Here is a 19,905-nt window from a genome sequence, read left to right as displayed (position 1 = left end):
CCCCTTCATTCACGAAACTAGCTATTATTAATAAAACAAAAGAATGGACTTACTTTTGTTACATGGCTGAATTACAACACTTGTTAATTACATTAATTTTCCATTTTTCAGACAGTCCATCTGAGTTTGCCTTCTTCCTCCCTTCCCTCCAGCCCCTTGCTGTTCTACTCTTCACATCATCTTTTCACACCCCCACCTCCTCTAATTCTCCTCACTGTCATGCGTTTCCCACCATGCAGCTTCAGAGTAGTCACCTGTTTCAGAGTCTATTGTTGTGGAAAAAGTCACCCACGCATTGATTTTAGTTCACAGACTCAAGCCTGAGGCCAGTTTATTGCAATACATACCAACGCGTTGAGGTAGCAGTCCGAAAACTACCACAGCACGCAGGCTGCTTTTATTCCTTCAAACCGCAAGCATAGTACAAATAATGCGTCATTTGCGTGAAATAAGAGTTGGGGTCTGTCCCTTTTTCCCGGTACCTTCCTTATTATTTTACGAGAATTGGGTGCCTATTGGGTGGGGGGTTTCTTGGTGGTTTTCGCCATGGGTGGTACTTGGCACCAGTTGGAATGCTTTTCTCGTCAAAGTACATATTATTTTTCCGGAGTTTTACGGTTAAGGGCTAGGGGTTTATTACAGGATGCCCAAAGAACATATATGATTGGCTAGTTTGGCAGTTAGCTGGAATTACAGGGTGCTCACAGGAGAAGTTGCATTTAGTCAGTTTGCATTCAGCTATTGCTTCACACAAGCGGTTATTATATTTCATCAGCCATGAACATATTTCATTAGTGTGGCTGCTGGGCCTTTCTATTCTTTCCCTCCTTGCCCCCTCCCCTCCTCTGGTCATGACCCTTGACCGAGTTTGGCAGGAGGCTGTGTCACTTAGCCTAGTTCTGGCTTGTGGCCTGCAGGGTGGGCCTATATGATGAGTCTTCGCTGATGTTCTAATCGGTGCAAGGGAGGCCAGCCAGGCCTATTCCCCCACAATTTCCCTCCTCTGATGCCGTGTAGGCATCACCAAGATTCGTTTTTGCTGGACACGGCCGAGGCCTGGTTTCCCGAATGAAACAACATCATGAGAAGTGTTCCTTCTCGGGAGGAAGCTGCGTTGAAGATGACGAAAGGAACATGTCTGAACATGCAGGATCTTCAAGTCGGTAATTTTTTTTATTTCATTCTTCTTTCTTAAGGACTGCCGGTCTTCCTTCTGGACTACTCTTGAATTCTCGTGTTTGAGCCAAAAAAACCAAATTATAGATAAGATAGATAGATGTTACTCTATGGTACTATCATTTTAGATGCACTTGTGATAAAAAATAAATAGCTGAAATAGACAGATCTTCCTTTTACAATTTCACCTTTAAAGTAGTACTGAGTGTCAGTGAATGCAATGAGTAATACTAAATGAGCATTATGGTAATAATAATTAAATAACATTGACTTATTTTGTTTAGGAGAATCCATCCTCAACATACAGGATTCTGAAGACTATCCACCTTCAAGATCACCATCATTTTCTACAGTGGCAGATAACTCTGAAAATGATAATGTTTCAGTTACATCATGTATGTCACATAGCCACAGTATATCACAGTAGCAAAAAGAAAAACAAATCTCCATCATCCGGAAACAACCATAGATAAGTTTGTGATAAGAACCAGCGGATTACAAAAAGAGGTAATTGATGAAAGAAATTGCCTGGTTTGTTTATGCAACAAACTCTCCTTTCCGTATGATTGAGAACCCACACTTCATTAACATGGTTCAGTCATTAAGACCAGGATACAGTCCACCCAACAGAGCAGATGTCACAGGCAAATTGCTGGATAAAGTGTATGAAAGAGATTGAGCAGGGTGCAAAAGTTCTAGAGGGTAAAATTGTTAACTTGAGTCTTGATGGGTGGAGCAATGTCCACAATGATCCTGTTGTATGTGCTTGTGTGACAACAGAAGAAGGGAATGTCTTCCTTACAGAAACAATTGATACATCAGGAAATGTACACACAGCAGAATACTTACAGTAGCAGCAGTAAAAGCTATAACAAACTGTGAAAAAAAATTCAAATGTCTAGTATGCAGCTTGGTCACAGACAATGCTGCAAATGTATCCAAGATGAGAAGAAATTATTTAGAAGAGAGTGAAGAGAGTCCCAAGCTAATAACATACGGTTGCATTGCTCATTTGATGCACCTCCTAGCCAAAGACTTCAGTGTTCCAGAAATAAAGGCTAATGTTGTTGAAATTGCAAAATACTTCCGTAACAACCACTTTGCAGCAGCTGCTCTGAAAAAGGTGGGAGGAACCAAGCTAACTCTCCCACAAGACATACGATGGAACTCAGTAGTGGACTGTTTTGAGCACTATATATCAAGATCTGGCCTAATCTGATGACAGTTTGTGAACAAAATTGTGAAAAAGTAGATGGCACTGTCACAGCCAAAGTTCTCGCCATTGGGCTTAAGAGAAATGTTGAACACATGCTGAGTACCCTGAAGCCTATTTCTGTAGTCTTGAACAAAATGCAGGGAAATAGCTATTTTATTGCTGATGCTGTTGAAATTTGGAAAGAACTGAGTGAGAGCTTAAAAAGAGAAATATGCAATGACAGAGTTAAATTACAAAAAAAACCACGAATGGGACAAGCACTATCTCCAGCTCATTTTCTTGCAAATATTCTCAATACTCGGCATCAGGGTCAAACCTTAACTGCTGAAGAAGAGGAGTTGGCTATGACATGGACATCCAGCAATCATCCCTCCATAATGCCAACTATAATAAACTTCAGAGCTAAGGGCGAACCATTCAAGAAATATATATGTTTGATGATGATGTTTTAAAGAAAGTCACACCATTGAACTGGTGGAAGTCACTTAAGCACTTGGATTCAGAGACTGTTGAAGTGATAATCTCACTTTTAACAGCAGTAACTTCTTCTGCCAGTGTAGAAAGGATATTTTCTTCCTTTGGACTAATTCATTCCAAATTTAGAAATAGTTTGGGACCTGAAAAAAGCAGGAAAGTTTGTTTTTCCTTTTCCAAATTATGAACAAACAGGAAAATGAAGGTGAAGATGACTGACTTAGTTACAGAAGCCAATATTTTAAGTTTCTTGTGTTGATGTGGCTGACATAGTTGATTTAAATTTTTTTTTAATATTTCATTTAACTATTTTAGTTAAAAACAATGTTAACAAAAACAAGCCTGATTTTAAAAAACTTGAATGTTTAAATTCAAAAATTCATATTCTTGTTTTGTTAAAATATTATGTGTTTGCTGATGAAGAAAAAAATCTAGAATACATAACCTTGTTGTTTTAGTTAAATAAAACAATTTAAATGTCTGGTGATGTTCTCCTCCTAATACAGCATGGCAAGAAAATCCTCCAAATATTAATGATTAACCTGTTGAATTGGAGATATTTATGCAGTCATTGGGAGGTGAACTATCTGCTTCAATTACTTTTGGTAAAATAACCAATCATTTATTTTCTGATATAGTTGTAAAACTAAATCTGAAAAGTTTTCAAAATAAATCACTTTAAAAAATGTATAGTGTGTACCTTCTAAAAAAATGAAACCTACATCTATCTCTGATTTGTGAAGAATATGTATTAAGGTTATAACAACCTTATGTAGAAATCCATAATTAAATCGAGGCTTCCTGACGAGTGATTTAAATCATAATTAACTCAGAGGTTTAGCCACAAAGCCTACAGCAATGACCAAGGGCTGTAGGCATATCCAGTGTAATTTTTTATTTAATTTTTTTTAAACACTGGAAATAACCTATTTAAAGAGAGATATCAATCTCACCAAGACAATTCTGTCTGGGCAACTTCGAGTTTTCTGAGTCAACTTCTGGGTTTTCTGAGTCAACTTGGGTTCACATAAGCATATGACATTTAACTTGTGGATTCCTTTTGGCTCCATACATGTAAATAGACTCTTTAGATCTTATATCTGGGTTGGGAATGTGAGGATCACACCCTTGTCATGCTAGCATTACCTTTTTCAGGTGGAGATAAAGGCTCATTTTTGGTCTCATTAGTGTAGAAGACTTTCCCCCTCCCCCCCATTTATTCTGTCTGGGAAAGTAATGGACCAGGTTGGATTGCATACTTCTGCAGAGAAATACTCTACAGCCAGCAGCCTACTTTACTGATTGCCTGGTAGGACATTATGATGATTTATCATCTTCTGACACAATGGTTCCTTAGTAACCCCCCCTTTTTAAGCTATCCCCCCAGGTTATCCTGGTATATGGATGACCTGCAAGTGATGAAGCATGAGGGGAGGCAGTTTGTAACAGCAGCCAATAGAGGCTACATGGCAGGGGTCAGTATCCCATCTCCAGTGGTCACGGTTGAAAGGCTGGAGCCTGAAAGATTGTAGTGTGGAGCATTTAAGTCTCAGGCTATGCTGGTTTTGGTAGTGGAGAAGTAAATTCCACCATTTCCTCTGTAAATTTAAATCAGCAGCACTGCTTCATGTACTGGACAGCCAGGTAAATCTAAGTGGCTTGGAAAATAAGTTAACATTTTTTTAATATGAAAAACTGCTTTGTGGATAATGGAGGGCAAGGTGCTGAATTCCTTCAAACATACTGTCCAGCTCTTGCTCAAGAAATCATCTATTAACAAATATTGCCAAATGGTTGGCCTTTCCCTAACCTTTCCTTTACTGAAGAGGCAGCTAATCAGCTTGTGGCATCTGGACTCTTCTGTCTTTTTTCAATTTGGTTCAAGACCTGGGTATGATATGGAGGCTATACTAGCTATGTTGGTTGATTATCTCCTTGTAGTGATGAACAAAGGTCACCTGTTGACCATGCTGATTATTCTAGCTCTCTCTCTGCAGACCATGAAACAGGAACCTTGAGGTGGTATTTACTTTCTCGAAGATTCTGGCAGAAGTGGACAATATATTCTTTCCTCTGAAAGTTCCCAGAGTAATATGAACAATTCCTTCTCTACCATATGGAGGCTCAATAAGGATATGTCACCCCTCCCCCATGTAAGGCTCCATAAGGATGTGTCATCCCTCCTGTTCACATTTGTGAGGCCACTAGATAAGAAGATCACAGTTAGCCATACCTTTTGAGTTCTCCAGCTTAAACGAGTGCAACCATTCTACAAACAGTCACATCTCCACCTTTGGCCAACGAAGTCATGAAGGAATGGTCTGTTATTACAGAAGACTTTTCATTGCATGAAGTTTTCTTTCCAATTAAAAATAAGGTCATCATAAAGATGCAATTCAAACAATAGCTGGCTGAACATCCTAAATGCTTAGTTATCTATGATCAATTTAATATATTTAAGGTGTAGTACATCTAACACAGTTAAGACCTAAAATATATTTTTGCTCACTTACCTCCATAAACATCATCCATACAGATAACAGTGTCTCCCATCTTTAACAAATGTGCAATATTCATAGTAGCTGCTAAGCCTGAAGCATAAGCTAAACCTAGAACAGAAAGAAGAATCAATGTGGCAGAGAACATACATATTTACATTTTAATAGAGAGATGTCTTTACACCATGTTATGAACATAAAATTTCTGTTCCCCCTGCCTCCCCCATTTTCCTATTTAATGTCAATGTTTTATAAAGGGCCAGGTTCTGCCACTCTTACTTATACTGAATAGCACGTTACTGCATGAGTAGTTCTACTGACCTGCAGAGTGGAGTTGATATTTATATACTAACCACTGTTAGCATTTTTGGTTAAAGGATATTAATTCAGGTATATTTTAAGAAAAAAGCTTAGACCAGTGAAGAAGCTGACGAAGTAAATGCTGACAGCAAAAGCTGAGTTAAATGATTTACTGTTAGTGGTCAAACTCCAGTGCTCCAACCCTCTTAGGATACTTTTACTGTAGTCCACTCAAGATACACATGCTGACATATTTCTTAATGAAAATGCTGAGAGCTTACAGTACTTGGCTCCATCCAGTGCAGCTACAGCCTTTTCCAGGCAATTTCGAGTTGGATTTCCACTACGGCTATATTCGAAACCCTGTGGTGAAAATAAGATACAAAAACAACAGTAAGTGTTGGAGATTTTGGAGGAGGTGCTGTACAATAATATAGTTAAACTTGTACTGACAATCACCGGTCTTAAAATTTGGTAAAATCCTAGACCATCCAAGAAATCCATATTCCTAACACTAAATTATGCATCCAAAAAATAGCCACCTGCTATCACAAGCTGTTGTACACCACCCCACAGGGACCCAACAGCCGTTGCTTGTCAGAATAGAAGACAATCTATTTGCAGTCAAACTAAGCACTCTCATAAGCTCTAGTAAGTCATTTCTCTGAGACATAACCATAATTTGGCTGGTAAGGTTTTAATATGTCCTGTTATATTTTGTTGATAATTAGTCTCACATTAGAAGCCCTTTTTAGTAAAAGTAGTCTTTCATAGTTCAATTCCAAGCATTAACATTTATCCCTCCATTTTGGGAAACTGAGGCTAGAGCTTCAGCTATGTAAATCTGCACAGCTCCACAGATTTCATGTAGCTATGCTAATTTACATCAACTAAGAATCTACCCTGTATGTCTAAATCACATGCAACTTTTAAAACTTAGGAGTTAGTATGGGAAATCTGGATGCAGTGTGTGCTCATTAAAGTACAGGCTGTATTATAATGAAGATAAAACTACAATAAGTTAATTTGCTACCACTTTAAAAATTAACTCCGTTTTTGGCACCAGCTGATTTTAATCATCTTATTCTAGCAATAATCTTATGAGACTCCCTCATGGACATTCAAATAGGACATAATAATCTCTCTGGTACTTTGCAAAGGGTCCACGCACCTTTAACTCCAGTTGACCTCAATGTGAGGCAATGAATATTTCAGGAGAAGACTCAAATATAGTGTAGTTGGGGCTTGATCCTGCATCCATTGAAGTTAATGGTAAAGTTCCTACTGGCTTCAAATGGTGAAAGCCCAGGTCCTGAATCCTGTTCCACAATTCTAGAATGCAGTGCTGTCTCAAGTTTTCAGCAATGCATGACTGTCACACAGTGATGCCAAAATGTATAATTGGTAGTCACATGAGCTGCCTCAGAACGAATGTTTACATATCTGAAATAATAAACTGAACTGAATCCAAAACCTCCAGGGCCCTAATCAAAGAGAAAGATGAGCTTCCCTTTTAAACACACGCAACACTCCTGCCAATTGCAAGGCAGGAGCTGCAAAAGGCCTGTCAGGAGATTTTGAAAGCCACAAAGTCAGTCTGAAAAATTATGATCCTCAAAAGGACAAAGTATTTTCTTGGCACAAGTCATCCTAAATTCCAACTGGCATGTTGGAAAGACCTTCACTGGTGCAATGAGCCCAACAGCCCTCAAAGGGGCATTGGAGCTCTGTCTAAAGAAACTCAACAGGGGGGAAAAAAGGGGGGGGGAGGGAGAGAGTCTGGTTAAGTATTCTGATGTCTTTCTAGTTTCAGAATCCCAGTGTAAAGAGATTCTTCATCCTGTTCTGGATTCTGATACAAGCTCACACAAGGTAAGGAAGTTGTCTTTGAACTTGCAGTAAGAACATGCCTCAGAAAGTTGGATAAAAAGTATATTCCATTAACTCTCCTGTATTTCTGTTCTCCAATTGACTGTAAACAGCTTGTGATTATTTGCTATTTTAACTCAAATTTGGCAAATAATTATTGGTCTGTTGCTCATTCACAAGTATTTGATATTTAAATTCAAATTCTGTCTGGAGGACAGTGAGAGGACACACTGATCACATGGTATGTTTCCATTCCTTAGTTAAATAAGGGTAATGCTTAGAATGGGGGGGGGGGGGGAAGAAGAGGGAGGGGGGGGAAAATCACATTTATGAATTCAAAAGTTTATTTTTCACAATTATTGCCCAAAGTCTGCTTAAAATTCTTAGTTTCCACAAACATTTCTGCCAGTATTCTCTATTATATTTATGGAAAGTGAGCAGCAAATGTTTGCTAACATTGTCGGAAGACAGGTTACTGGGCTCAATGGACCTTTGGTCTGACCCAGTAGGGCCATGCTTATATTCTAATTGAAGCAAATTCATTTAACAATACGGAGGAGGTTTTTTTGTGGTTGTTGTTTATTACAGTATGGGTCCAGATTACATTCTGCTATCAAATTTCAGATGAAGTAGTATTCTTCTTGCCCATAGACCATGTGATAAAAGGACAGAACATTCATCTGGCTATCAGTTTTTTGATGTCGAAAGCACTTCGGAATCTACATCAACACATCTACAGAGAGTCAAAGGCACAAAGAGGAGTTAGGTACTCAACTCCAACTGACTTTTAGTTTGTGTCTTTGAAAATTTCCCTTAGAGACTGTATGTTTTTTCAGATCTCAGGGAAAGAGGAGGTTACTCACCCTGTGCAGTAACTGACGTTCTTCGAGATGAGTGTCCCTGTGGGTGCTCCACTCCAAATGTTGGTGCGTCCCTGCGCCTTTGCTCAGAGATTTTTGTAGCAGTACTCGTACTGGCCACACATGCGCAGAGGCTGCCCCCCGCTCTGAGTCTAGCTTAATAGTACGCATGCGTGGCCGGTCTCCTCAGTTCCTTCTCTACAATGGAGGCTACCCCAACGCCGAAGTAGAGGGGAGGAGGGTGGGTAGTGGAGCACCCACAGGGACACTCATCTCGAAGAACGTCAGTTACTGCATAGGGTGAGTAACCTCCTCTTCTTCGAGAGAGATGTCCCTGTGGGTGCTCCACTCCAGGTGACTTAAAAGCAGTGCGTCTCAAGGAGATAGGGACTTCGGACCTGATAGGAATGCCGTAGATAGTACAGCCCTGCCCAAACGTATATCAGAGAGAGGGCCTTGAGTAAGGGCATAATGTTTAACAAATGTGTGTTCAGAGGACCAAGTGGCTGCTTTACAGATGTCAGCCAAGGGGACTTTGCGTAAGAAAGCTACAGAGGCAGACAGAGATCTAATGGAGTGAGTTCTGATGCCGTCTGGAGGTGTAACCTTCTTCATCTGATAGCACAATCGGATGCACTGAGAAATCCAGTTCGAAAGTCTCTGGGTAGAAATAGGAGTCCCTTTGGAACGCTCCGCGATGGAGACAAAGAGTCTAGAAGAATTTCTAAAAGGTTTGGTTCTATCCAAATAGAAGGACAAGGCCCTGTGTACATCTAATGTGTGCATTGTGGCTTCGAACGAGTTGGCATGTGGTTTCGGGAAAAAGGTTGGTAGGTGTATCAGCTCATTAATGTGGAATGATGAATGCACCTTTGGAAGAAATTTAGGGTGCAACCTGAGAAAATAGCGTATATGGTGGATCTGCCATAAGAGCTGCTATTTCTCCTGTCTGTCTGGCGGAGGTAATGCCACTAAAAATGCTGTTTTCATCGAAAGGTTTAAAAGGGAGCACGTGGCTAGGGGTTCAAATGGTTGTTGAGTTAGGCAAGATAGGACTAAATGAAGGTCCCACGGAGTGATAGGCGGTTTAATGTCTGGGTATAGGTCTTGGAGTCCCTTGAGGAAACGCTTGGTGATTGGATGAGCAAAAACAGAGGTATCATCAATTTTGTCATGAAAGGTTGTAATAGCAGCTAAATGGACTCTTATGGAGCTGAAAGAAAGGCCGGATCGCTTAAGATCCAGTAGGTAGTCAAGTATGATCGGGAGAGGTACCAATACGGGAGAAAGTTGTTTAGATGAACACCAGTGTGTGAATCGTTTCCACTTTCGTAGATAGGTGGTGCGAGTAGATTGTGTTCTACTATGTAGGAGCACTCTTTGAACTTGTTCAGAGCAATCTAGTTCGTTTTGGGAGAACCATGTAGGAACCAGGCTTTGAGGTGAAGCATGGACAGGTTGGGGTGGAGAAATCGGCCGTGTTGCTGTGATAGGAGGTTCGGGATGAGATTGGTGGTCGAATCGACATTCTGGTGAGGAACGGAAACCACGGTTGTCTGGGCCATGCTGGGGCAATCAGGATCACCTTGACACGGTCTGTTCGTATTTTTATCAGGACCTGTTGAGAACCGGTATCGGGGGAAATGCATAGAGTAAGTTTCGGTGCCAGAGGATCATGAATGCGTCTCCCAGGGAATGTTTGCCCAGTCCCGCTCTGGAGCAAAAATCGGGACATTTCTTGTTTGTCGCAGTTGCAAAAAAGGTCTATGGTTGGGTGACCCCAAATGCAGAATATGTTGTGAATGGTTTTCTCGTCTATCTCCCATTCGTGATCCCAGGGAAAGCGTCTGCTTAGTTCGTCCGCTGTGGTGTTCATCACTCCAGGAAGATAGGCAGCTGATACCCGGATGTTGTTCACAAGGCACCAATTCCAGAGCTTCATAGCCTCTGTGCAAAGTGAGTGGGAGCGAGCTCCTCCCTGCCTGTTTACATAGAACATCCATGCAGTGTTGTCTGTCATTATGCGTACATGGTGATTCCCGAATAGTGGGAGGAAGTGACAGCACGCATTGCATATGGCTCGAAGTTCTAAGACATTTATGTGCAGAGAGGTTTTGGTTGAAGACCATGTGTGGTGAAACATGTGTGCACCCCAGTCAGAGATGCATCGGTAGTCAATATGAGGGATGGAGCCTCTTGAAGAAAGGGGACTTCAGAGCAGAGGTTGGAGTGAACTGTCCACCACAGTAAAGAATCTTTGACTCGGAAAGGTATGGAGAGAGTCTTGTTTAGAGAGTGCACATTCAGTCTGTAAACCGTGCCCAACCACGCTTGGAAGCACCTCATGTAGAGTCGTGCATTTTGCACCACGAAAGTGCACGAGGCCATGTGACCTAGTATTTGTAGACAGTCTCGGACAGTCACCTGGGGACTGTTGCAAAGTTTTGTGGCCAGAAGGCTGCTGGAGCTGAAGCGGTCGGGTGGGAGAGATGCCAGTCCCGTCCGGGAGTCGAGATATGCTCCTATGAACTCCAGATGTTGGGTGGGGCATAATGTGGATTTGTTTTTGTTTATTTGCAGGCCTAGAGATGGGAAACAAGCGACGGTAAGCCGCGTGGATCAGAGAGCTTCGTCGAATGTTGAGGCTTTGAGGATGCAATCGTTGAGGTAAGGAAATATTACGACCCCTTGTTTCCTGAGGTGGGCAGTGACTACGGCTAGGATCTTGAAAAAAACACGGGGGGCCGTGGACAGTCTGAAGAGGAGAACCCTGTATTGGAAATGTGTTGAGCCAAGGGTAAAACGTAGGAAACGTCAGTGGGCCGGGTGTATAGTCACATGAAAATAGTCCTGTAGGTCGAGGGCTGAAAACCAATTGCCCCGCTCCAGCGCTGGGATTATGGTGGTGAGAGTAACCATCTTGAACTTTTGCTTTTTGACAAATTTGTTGAGCCGCCTGAGGTCGAGGATTGGTCGTCATCCCCCAGTTTTCTTTTCCGTTAAGAAATAATGGGAGTAAAAACCCTTCCCTTTGTGTCGTTCTGGCACAATTTCTATTACTCCTAGTTGAAGGAGATGTTGCACTTCTTGGCGGAGTAGTTGCTCGTGAGAAGGGTCCCTGAAGAGGGACGGGGAGGGTGGGTGGGTGGGAGGCAAGGAGAGGAAGGGGATGGCGTATCCGATTGTAATGACCTCTATAACCCACTTGTCGCAGGTAATGTTCTGCCATTGATGGGAAAATGGTTGTAGGCGGTGTCCAAAAATAGGTGTGCTGGTTGAAGTGGGAACGCTGTTTTCTAAACCCTCGACCAAGGCTTCAAATCTGCTTATTAGTTGGAGGGGGTTCAGGCGCCCCCGCAGAATTGGGACGACGATGCTGGAATCTCAGTCTCTGGCGTTGCTGTTGTTGCTCCTGTGCTCTATGGAAGTGTTGTGTATATGCGGGGTAGCGTGGGCATTGGTAAGGTTGATATCTATATTGTCGTCTCCTGGTCGTAGGTGTCTGGAGACCTAAGGAGCGGAGGGTTGCCCTTGAGTCCTTCATTGAGTGAAGCACGTTGTTCGTGGTGGAAGTGAAAAGTTTTTCACCGTCAAAGGGAAGATCTTCAATGGTACTCTGGACCTCTCGAGGAAAGAAAGAGGAAGAGAGCCAGGAACCTCGGAGCATGACCACTGCTGTGGCGGTCGATCAAGCTGCAGTATTGGCTATATCGAGGGCCGCTTGAAGAGCGGTATGTGATATGATTTGTCCCTCAGAAACCAGAGCTGTGAATTGTTGTTTTTTCTGTTCTGGGATGTCATCAATAAAGTCCATGAATTTATTATAGTTTCTGTGGTCCTATTTTGCAAGAACTGCAGTATAATTAGCTATACGAAATTGTAACGTTGAGGATGCATATACTTTACGACCAAAGAGGTCCAAGCGTTTACTTTCCTTGTTGGCCGGGGTGGAGCAGGAAATACTGTTGTTTGGTCCTTTGGTTCGCTGTGTCTACTACCAACGAGTTTGGCGCCGGATGGGTAAAAAGGAATTCAGAGCCCTTAGAAGGGATGAAGTACTTCCGGTCCGCTTGTTTACAGGTAGGTAGGCTTGTAGCTGGAGTCTGCCAGATGGACTAAGCAGGTTCTAAAAGGGCTACGTTGATTGGTAATGCAACCCTAGAGGAAGAAGAGGGCTGTAGGATGTCCGTTAACTCATGCTGTTGTTCAGGGACTTCCTCCAAGTTAATTCTCAAGTCACTGGCAACTCTTTTAAAAAGGTCTTGGAATTTTGTGTAGTCATCCGACGGAGTTGGAGGAGGGGGAAGTAAGGCTTCCTCAGGCGTTACCTCCGGCTCTACTGGAATAGGAGCAGGACTTGGTTGATCCTGCAAGTGTGACGGTGCTGCCTGGTGTCTCGTGTCATTGGCAAATTTGTCAGGTGGTGGTGTTAGACCGGTGTTGCACCTGGTTGAGGTGGAGTAGCGCATGTGTTCTTGAGGATACGATGCCCAGGGTGCTCAATATTGCCATGGTGGTGGGTAGGGCATAGGTGGTGCCATCCAGGGGTTCACCTCTCAGGGGGCAGGATCCTGAGAATAGGATGAGGTAATTTTTCTATAACCTCTGTTGACTGGGGTCTGGGGACAGGAGTCTTGATATGGTGAAAAATCCCCCTGTGGTTCAGCTTCCTTCTCACTGGAGGAAGGCTGTTCAGACCCCGACTCAGCCATTGGAGAGAAGCAGGCATTCAGCAGGGGAGACTGCGAGATAGGGGATACAAACAGATCTCTTGCCTGAGTAAACTGAAGTGCTGAGGCTCCTGTGTGAGGTGAAGGCTGTGCAGGAGGAAGTTGTGGTGAGGGAACATTCCTCTGAGCCGGGGTTTTGTTTCTTGGCTCACTGCCAATCAGCTCCGCCGGTGCCGTGGCCAGTGCTGGAAGTGCAACATCAGCCTGTAGGGGGTCAGGCAGGTTGTGGAATGTCAGCACCGCGTCCATCGCGGTGCCGAACGGTGCCAGAAGAGAGGCAGGCAGCTAGAAGCCTAAAGCCTCGGCACCGGAGCTTTGCGCCGCCGCCGCAGCCTCAGGCTGGTTTCGCGCAGTGCCGGAGGAGCACGGCTCATCAAAGGTGCTCAGGCGGGGAAGCACAGGCAGGGAAACTATGTGCCTCATAACCTTCTTTGGTGAAGAAGGTTGCCCTTTTTTTGTAGATTTTTTTAGCTTCTTTGAGGTGGGGGGGCTGTGTTGGGCAGCGGAGCTGGAATCAGCGCCTGGGTCTGAAACTGAACCCAGAGATTTTTGAAGGAGGAGCAGTTTGAGTCTAAGCTCCCTGTCCTTCCATGCCCTGGAGCTAAGTTTGCTACAGTGGGCACATCTTTGGGGAATGTGGGCTTCCCCCAAACATTTTATGCATTGTGAGTGGCCATCTGACAGCGGGATAGCCTCCTTGCATGTAGAACAGCGCTTGAAGCCTGTCCTTGGAGGCATGTCCGAAGCGGCTGCGGCTGACAGGAACAAATTTTTTGGTTTTTTTGTAACAGATAGAAGTGGTAACTAACTATACTAACAACAAACTAACTAACTAGAAGGCAATTGTAACTAGATGAAAGGATTTCTAAACGAGTCTGCTGAGCTCCGTCTCAGGCCGGTAGAGAAGGAACTGAGGAATCCGGCCACGCATGCGTACTATTAAGCTAGACTCAGAGCAGGGGGGCAGCCTCTGCGCATGCGTGGCCGGTACGAGTACTGCTACAAAAATCTCCGAGCAAAGGCGCAGGGACGGACCAACACCTGGAGTGGAGCACCCACAGGGACACTCATCTCGAAGAAGAACCTATACCTCTAGCTGGGGGGAAAAGATTGATGTTGCTGGCTTCATTTGTTTACTTAAGTTAGTACGAGGGAGGGATAGTAACATTTGGACCTGCACACATGGGTCATTTTTTTTTAAATGACTATTGATTTAGGGTGCTTAATTTGAGACAGCTTAGAGGGCTCTGATTTTCAGGGGGCAGGTATTCAGCACTTCTTTAAAGTCAGGCCCCTTTAATATATCTCAAACTGGGCACCCAAAACATCACTAATCAGGTGAAGATCTTGGCTCTGAATCAATGGCATTTCAGTTTCTGATCTCTGCCAGCAGGCATTGTTTCCTTTCAGTCTACAGTACAACCCCTTCTGTGCTATATTACTATACTCAACCCCTTCTCTAGCATAGTTTGTAGTTTATGGAATATTGCATTGCTTTTTGCTCTGCTCTGCAGTATGACCACTTTTTAGTAGTATTACAGTTAAGAGAAACTGTAAGGACCATATATCCATGCCTACAAACTATCAAGGAACTTTTTCTATTGCTCTTCCCCCATACCAATACTACCGGGAAATCAGACTGAAAGAAGAAATACAGTCTAATGACCTGATTCTGATCCACATTCAGCTAATTGTGGGAGATATTAAGCTCCAAGCTGACTAGTCTCAGAGGAAAACAAGTTTGCCTTCTCTTGACAACTGCTACAATTCTGCACTAATAGAGCAAAGGGAGCAAGGGAGGGAATTGTTTTTCTTCCAGCCTGTTTTGCATGTTTACTTAGGGCTTCTCTACACAGGGGGAAAGTCCAAAGTAGCTGTTGTGCACTAGCTATTCTGCATTAACCACCACAACCACCCCCATATGGATACCCTTACTGAGTACTAAAAGGGCCCTTGTGCCCATTAACATACTTCCAATCTGAATAAATTAAGCTAAACTACCTAAGGGTACACTTAATGCACAGTAAGAGTGTCCACACAGAGATAGGGTAAGAATTTAAAGTGATCCATTGTCTACAGCCAAGCTCTAAGATATAACCGTGTTTGCTCCAATCACTCAGACAGAGACAAGCACCTACAAGATCTCTATCAAGCCTTCTTAAAACAATACCCACCTGCTGAAGTGAAAAAAACAGATTGATAGAGCCAGAGGAGTACCCAGAAGTCACCTCCTACAAGACAGGCCCAACAAAGAAAATAACGGAATACCACTAGCTATCACCTTCAGCCCCCAACTAAAACCTCTCCAGCGCATCATCAAAGATCTACAACCTATCCTGAAAAATGATCCCTCACTCTCACAGATCTTGGGAGACAGACTTGTCCTCGCCTACAGACAACCCCCCAACCTAAAGCAAATACTCACCAGCAACCACACATCACTGAACAAAAACACTGACCCAGGAACCTATCCTTGTAACAAAGCCCGATGCCAACTCTGTCCACATATCTATTCAAGAGACATCATCATAGGACCTAATCACATCAGCCATACCATCAGGGGCTCATTCACCTGCACATCTACCAATGTGATATATGCCATCATGTGCCAGCAATGCCCCTCTGCCATGTACATTGGCCAAACCGGACAGTCTCTACGCAAAAGAGAATGGACACAAATCTGACATCAGGAATCATAATACTCAAAAACCAGTGGGAGAACACTTTAACCTGTCTGGTCATTCTATGACAGACCTGCAGGTGGCTATCTTACAACAGAAAAACTTCAAAAACAGACTCCAAGGAGAGACTGCTGAGCTGGAATTGATATGCAAACTAGATACAATCAATTTAGGATTGAATAAGGACTGGGAATGGCTGAGCCATTACAAACATTAAATCTATCTCCCCTTGTAAGTATTCTCACACTTCTTATCGAACTGGCTGTACTGGGCTAACTTGATTATCACTTCAAAAGTTTTTTTCACTTACTTAATTGACCTCTCAGAGTTAGTAAGACAACTCCCACCTGTTCATGCTCTCTGTATGTGTGTGTAATTATATATATATATATATATATACACACACCCACACACACCCACACACCCTCAATATATGTTCCATTCTATATGCATCCGAAGAAGTGGGCTGTAGCCCACGAAAGCTTATGCTCTAATAAATTTGTTAGTCTCTAAGGTGCCACAAGTACTCCTGTTCTTTTTACCTACCCCACACTAACTCACTGCGCACTACCTCCCTCGGGCAGCCAAGCCCCTTCTTTCATCATTCTGACATTGCTAGATTGACATGCATTAAATGGTTAAAAAGTCAAAAACTTTATTAAGCATTATATTGATTTTTAAATGCATAATATGTCTCTGCACTGAGTATTTAATGATAGCTATCCTGCTTTGGACAGGTGCCTATTTGGGCAGCTGCCACCTGGTTTATGAAACTGCCAAGCTGTGTTGTAACATTTAAAGTGCAGTGGCAAAGGATTTCTGTTCTATGGTATCCACTGGAATCTCTAGAGTGAAAAATGAGTGTGCATTTCCACTCCAGACCTTTTTGTGATACAGAGGAGGATTATTTACGGCAATGATACAGAATTTTTGCTTTTGGCTGAAACTTGGCATACTTGAAAGAGCCTTCTCCAGGAAAAATAAGTTTGTTTTGAAATTTTGCAAAACAAAAAAATTGTTGAGACTTTTTTTAAACTCTTCAGCTGTAAATAGTTTGTTGCTTTACATCCTTTTTGTGCCCCAAAACTGGATTTTAAAAAAATAAACCACTATTTCCAGTCTGAATTGACAGGAAATAAATTGGTTTCCCTTACAAATGTGCGCATGTTTACATGTGGATAATTTGTGTAAGGGTCAGACCTGGACTGGACCTACAGGGACGCACGTTTCTGCTTTATAGAGGAGTAAACCTTTTACCCCATCTCATTTCCTGACAGGTTGAGAGAGCCTTTGAACCGACATCTGTTCCATTCCTCTCGCTCCTGCCCGCAGCGCTTTCTCTCGCTCACTCCCCACGTTTCCCTTCTCGCCGCATCACCCCTTTCACTCCCTCCCCCGCAGGAGTCCCCACTCACACAGTGCTGGCCGGGCGCCTGCTGCTTGAAGGTGGTGGAGAGAGAGATGGGGGGCACGACGGCCATGGAGGTCCATTGTTCCGGCTCCTGCCCCACGTGGATGGCCTGAGTGGCGAAGTGCTCGAAGGGCGGCAGGAAGCCCTGGGACCCGTCCTCAGCCTTCTCCATGGGGAGCTATGGCGGTAGGGGACCGAGGAAAGCGGCTGGTGCTGGCAGCTGCCGGGACAGGAAACGAGGCAGGCTTAGGCTATAGGTTGCAGCCGGCCGCTGTAATATACCGTGTTCCAGGCGCCGGCGACTGCCTGCAAACCAGCAGCTCCGCCTTGCATTGCACAAAACGCCTGGGGGAGGAGACCAGCCCGGGCGTCGCCGCCTGGGCCTGCCCCTCATTGGGCCCCGGCTGCTGACCCTGGGAGACCCTGGCTTCTTGGGAGGAGACCGGCGGGAGCTGCCGTGTGTGCCAAGCTGCCCGGGGTAGCATTGCTGCTTCACTGGCCCATGAACAGGCGTTTGGCTGCATAAACTGAGAATCTGCCAGGGAGACAGCGGTGCTGGGTCCGTGCCAGCCCAGGCCACAGATACTCCCCTTCCGGGTCCTAAAGCACAAGGTCTGCACCTGGCCCTGGTCTGGTGAAGCAGAGCGCTCCCCCCTCCTGGCTTGGTGCCCTCAAAGCTCTCCCTCCTCTTTCCGTTTATTTTAACTGTTTTGTATCTACAGCACCCTTGAAGTGCAGCTGGCTCTGGGGTAAAAGGCTGCCATCCAGCTGACCGTAGCAGCCTGCAAGGCATTTCTTTCTGCATAACATCTCTAATATACAGTCTTTCCTATCCATAGCTAAAATTCTTGGCCAGGTTCTCATAATCTTATGTGATTACTACAGCAGCCTTTCCTCTAGCCTTGACAAATGCAATGTTGCTCCACTTGTATCCAGTCAGCATGCTACTGCAAAGGCCATTCTGCAGGCTTGTTGCTTTGATTATATCACCCCCTCTCTTTGCATCTGTCCACTAGCTCCCCCTCCTCTGTGTATCAAACATAACCTACTTTTCTTCTCTTTCAGTGCCCTTCACAGCCTATCTCCTCACTACCCATCATCTCTCCTTCGCTATTAGGGTGACCAGATTGCAAGAGTGAAATATCAGGACACATTGGGTGGGGGGGGGGGGAGTAGGGCAGAGGACGACAATGACAGACACAGGTGCACAGAGCCATGAGAGGGGGCCCTAGGAAGCTGCAAGAGGGGTTGTACGGCCCCTGCTGCAGCCCGCACCACAAGCCACAGGGCAAGGACACCTATTGAATTCAATGAGAATTTTGCATGTGAATTGATGTACCTAGTTCTGAGATTATAAAGCCAGAAGGGATCCGGAGGATCACCTGGTCTCACCGCCTGTACAGCACAGACATAGAACTTTCCCAAAATAATTCCTAGAGGATAGCTTTTAGAAAAGCTTTTAGAAAAACACCATGACCCTTAGTTTATTGTTAATCGTTAATTACTCTCACCATTGAAAAGGTGTGCCTTATATCCAGTCTGAATTTGTCTAGCTGCAACTTCCAACCGTTGGTTCATGCTCTACCTTTCTCTGCTAGACTGAAGTGCCCATTATTAACTATTTGTTCCCCATGTAGATACTTACAGTCTATAACCAAGTCACTTCTTAACCTTCTTTTTGTTAAACTAAATAGATTGAGGTCCTTGAGTCGATCACTATAAGGCATGTTTTATAATCCTTTAATCAGTCTTGTGACTCTTCTCTGAACACTCTCCAATTTATCAATATCCTTCTTAAATTGTGCACACCAGAACTGGACACAGTATTCCAGCAGTGGTTGCACCAGTGCCAAATACAGAAATAAAATAACCTCTCTACTCCTGCTAGCGATTCCCCTATTTAGTCATCTGGTCACCCTATTTCTGTATGCATTTCCCCAAGGTTTTTTTGTAAAAATCAAAACTGAACTGGCCCCAGAAATTCTGTCATGTGGAATCATCGTGAAACTCGCATGGTTCCAACCCTGCCGATGAACCTTTAGATCCACTGCACAGACTTCTGCCACGTGAGCTAATGGAGTAAGTGATGGCAGAGGCAGTAGGTTGTCATCCTATATGTGATAGATCAGCTCTATAGGGGGATGAGACACTTTTTTTGCCACTGGGTTTCACAGATATCTGCTGACAGAAGAGGAACTGTGAAACTCAGGAATCCTGGGTCTATTCCAGGCTCCTGAACGCAGTGGTCTCTAGTAGTCAAAGACCCTTCTTCCCCGTCCCCTCTAGCCTATTGCTGTCTAACCTGCCCCAGCTCCTCATCTGATTTCAACTGCCCCCCACTACTGCTCTGGATTCCTTGTCCCAGTTTCCTGGTCCTGTCTCACTCTCCTCTCTCCCCGCCCCCATCCCTCAGATGGGATGTTCGTTCCAGACTGGCAAAATTATAAGGCTTCCCAACATTTCAACACTTCCCATTCTAAATTTTCGGTTGCTTAACTATAGGCTAGCTCTGCCTACAACAAAGCATATTCAGAACCTCTGATTAAAGGAATTATAAGTGTAGCAACCTCCATCATAGCTAGTCACCAAAGATTGAACCTGAGCCATCCAGACTTAAAAGGATGAGCTTCTACTACTTGAGTTCAAGATATAACTCCCACTCCCTTAGCTGGTAGCATACAGTTATCCTC

The 19,905-nt window shown here is 43.9% G+C and overlaps 1 protein-coding gene across 4 annotated transcripts in view; it reads right to left on the bottom strand.

The window, feature by feature from the left end:
- Positions 1-19,905, bottom strand: part of CTH (cystathionine gamma-lyase) — a 76,486-nt gene that overhangs the window by 32,321 nt on the left and 24,260 nt on the right. For 2 of the 4 annotated variants that reach the window (XM_005285505.5, XM_065554036.1), the window contains exons 2-4: positions 17,220-17,435; positions 5,946-6,027; positions 5,380-5,475 (exon numbers count right to left, since the gene is read on the bottom strand). In XM_005285505.5, the coding sequence (XP_005285562.2) occupies positions 5,380-5,475; positions 5,946-6,027; positions 17,220-17,387 (346 nt within the window). In that variant the 5' untranslated portion in view covers positions 17,388-17,435. Of the gene's footprint in view, positions 1-5,379; positions 5,476-5,945; positions 6,028-17,219; positions 17,800-19,905 lie in introns of those variants that run through there. The other 2 variants (XM_008172573.4, XM_065554035.1) reach the window with 2 other exon arrangements.

The sequence above is a fragment of the Chrysemys picta genome, chromosome 8 (assembly GCF_011386835.1).
Source record: "Chrysemys picta bellii isolate R12L10 chromosome 8, ASM1138683v2, whole genome shotgun sequence".
NCBI classification, from domain to species: Eukaryota; Metazoa; Chordata; order Testudines; family Emydidae; genus Chrysemys; species Chrysemys picta.
This window is presented reverse-complemented; position numbering and strand designations above follow the sequence as displayed.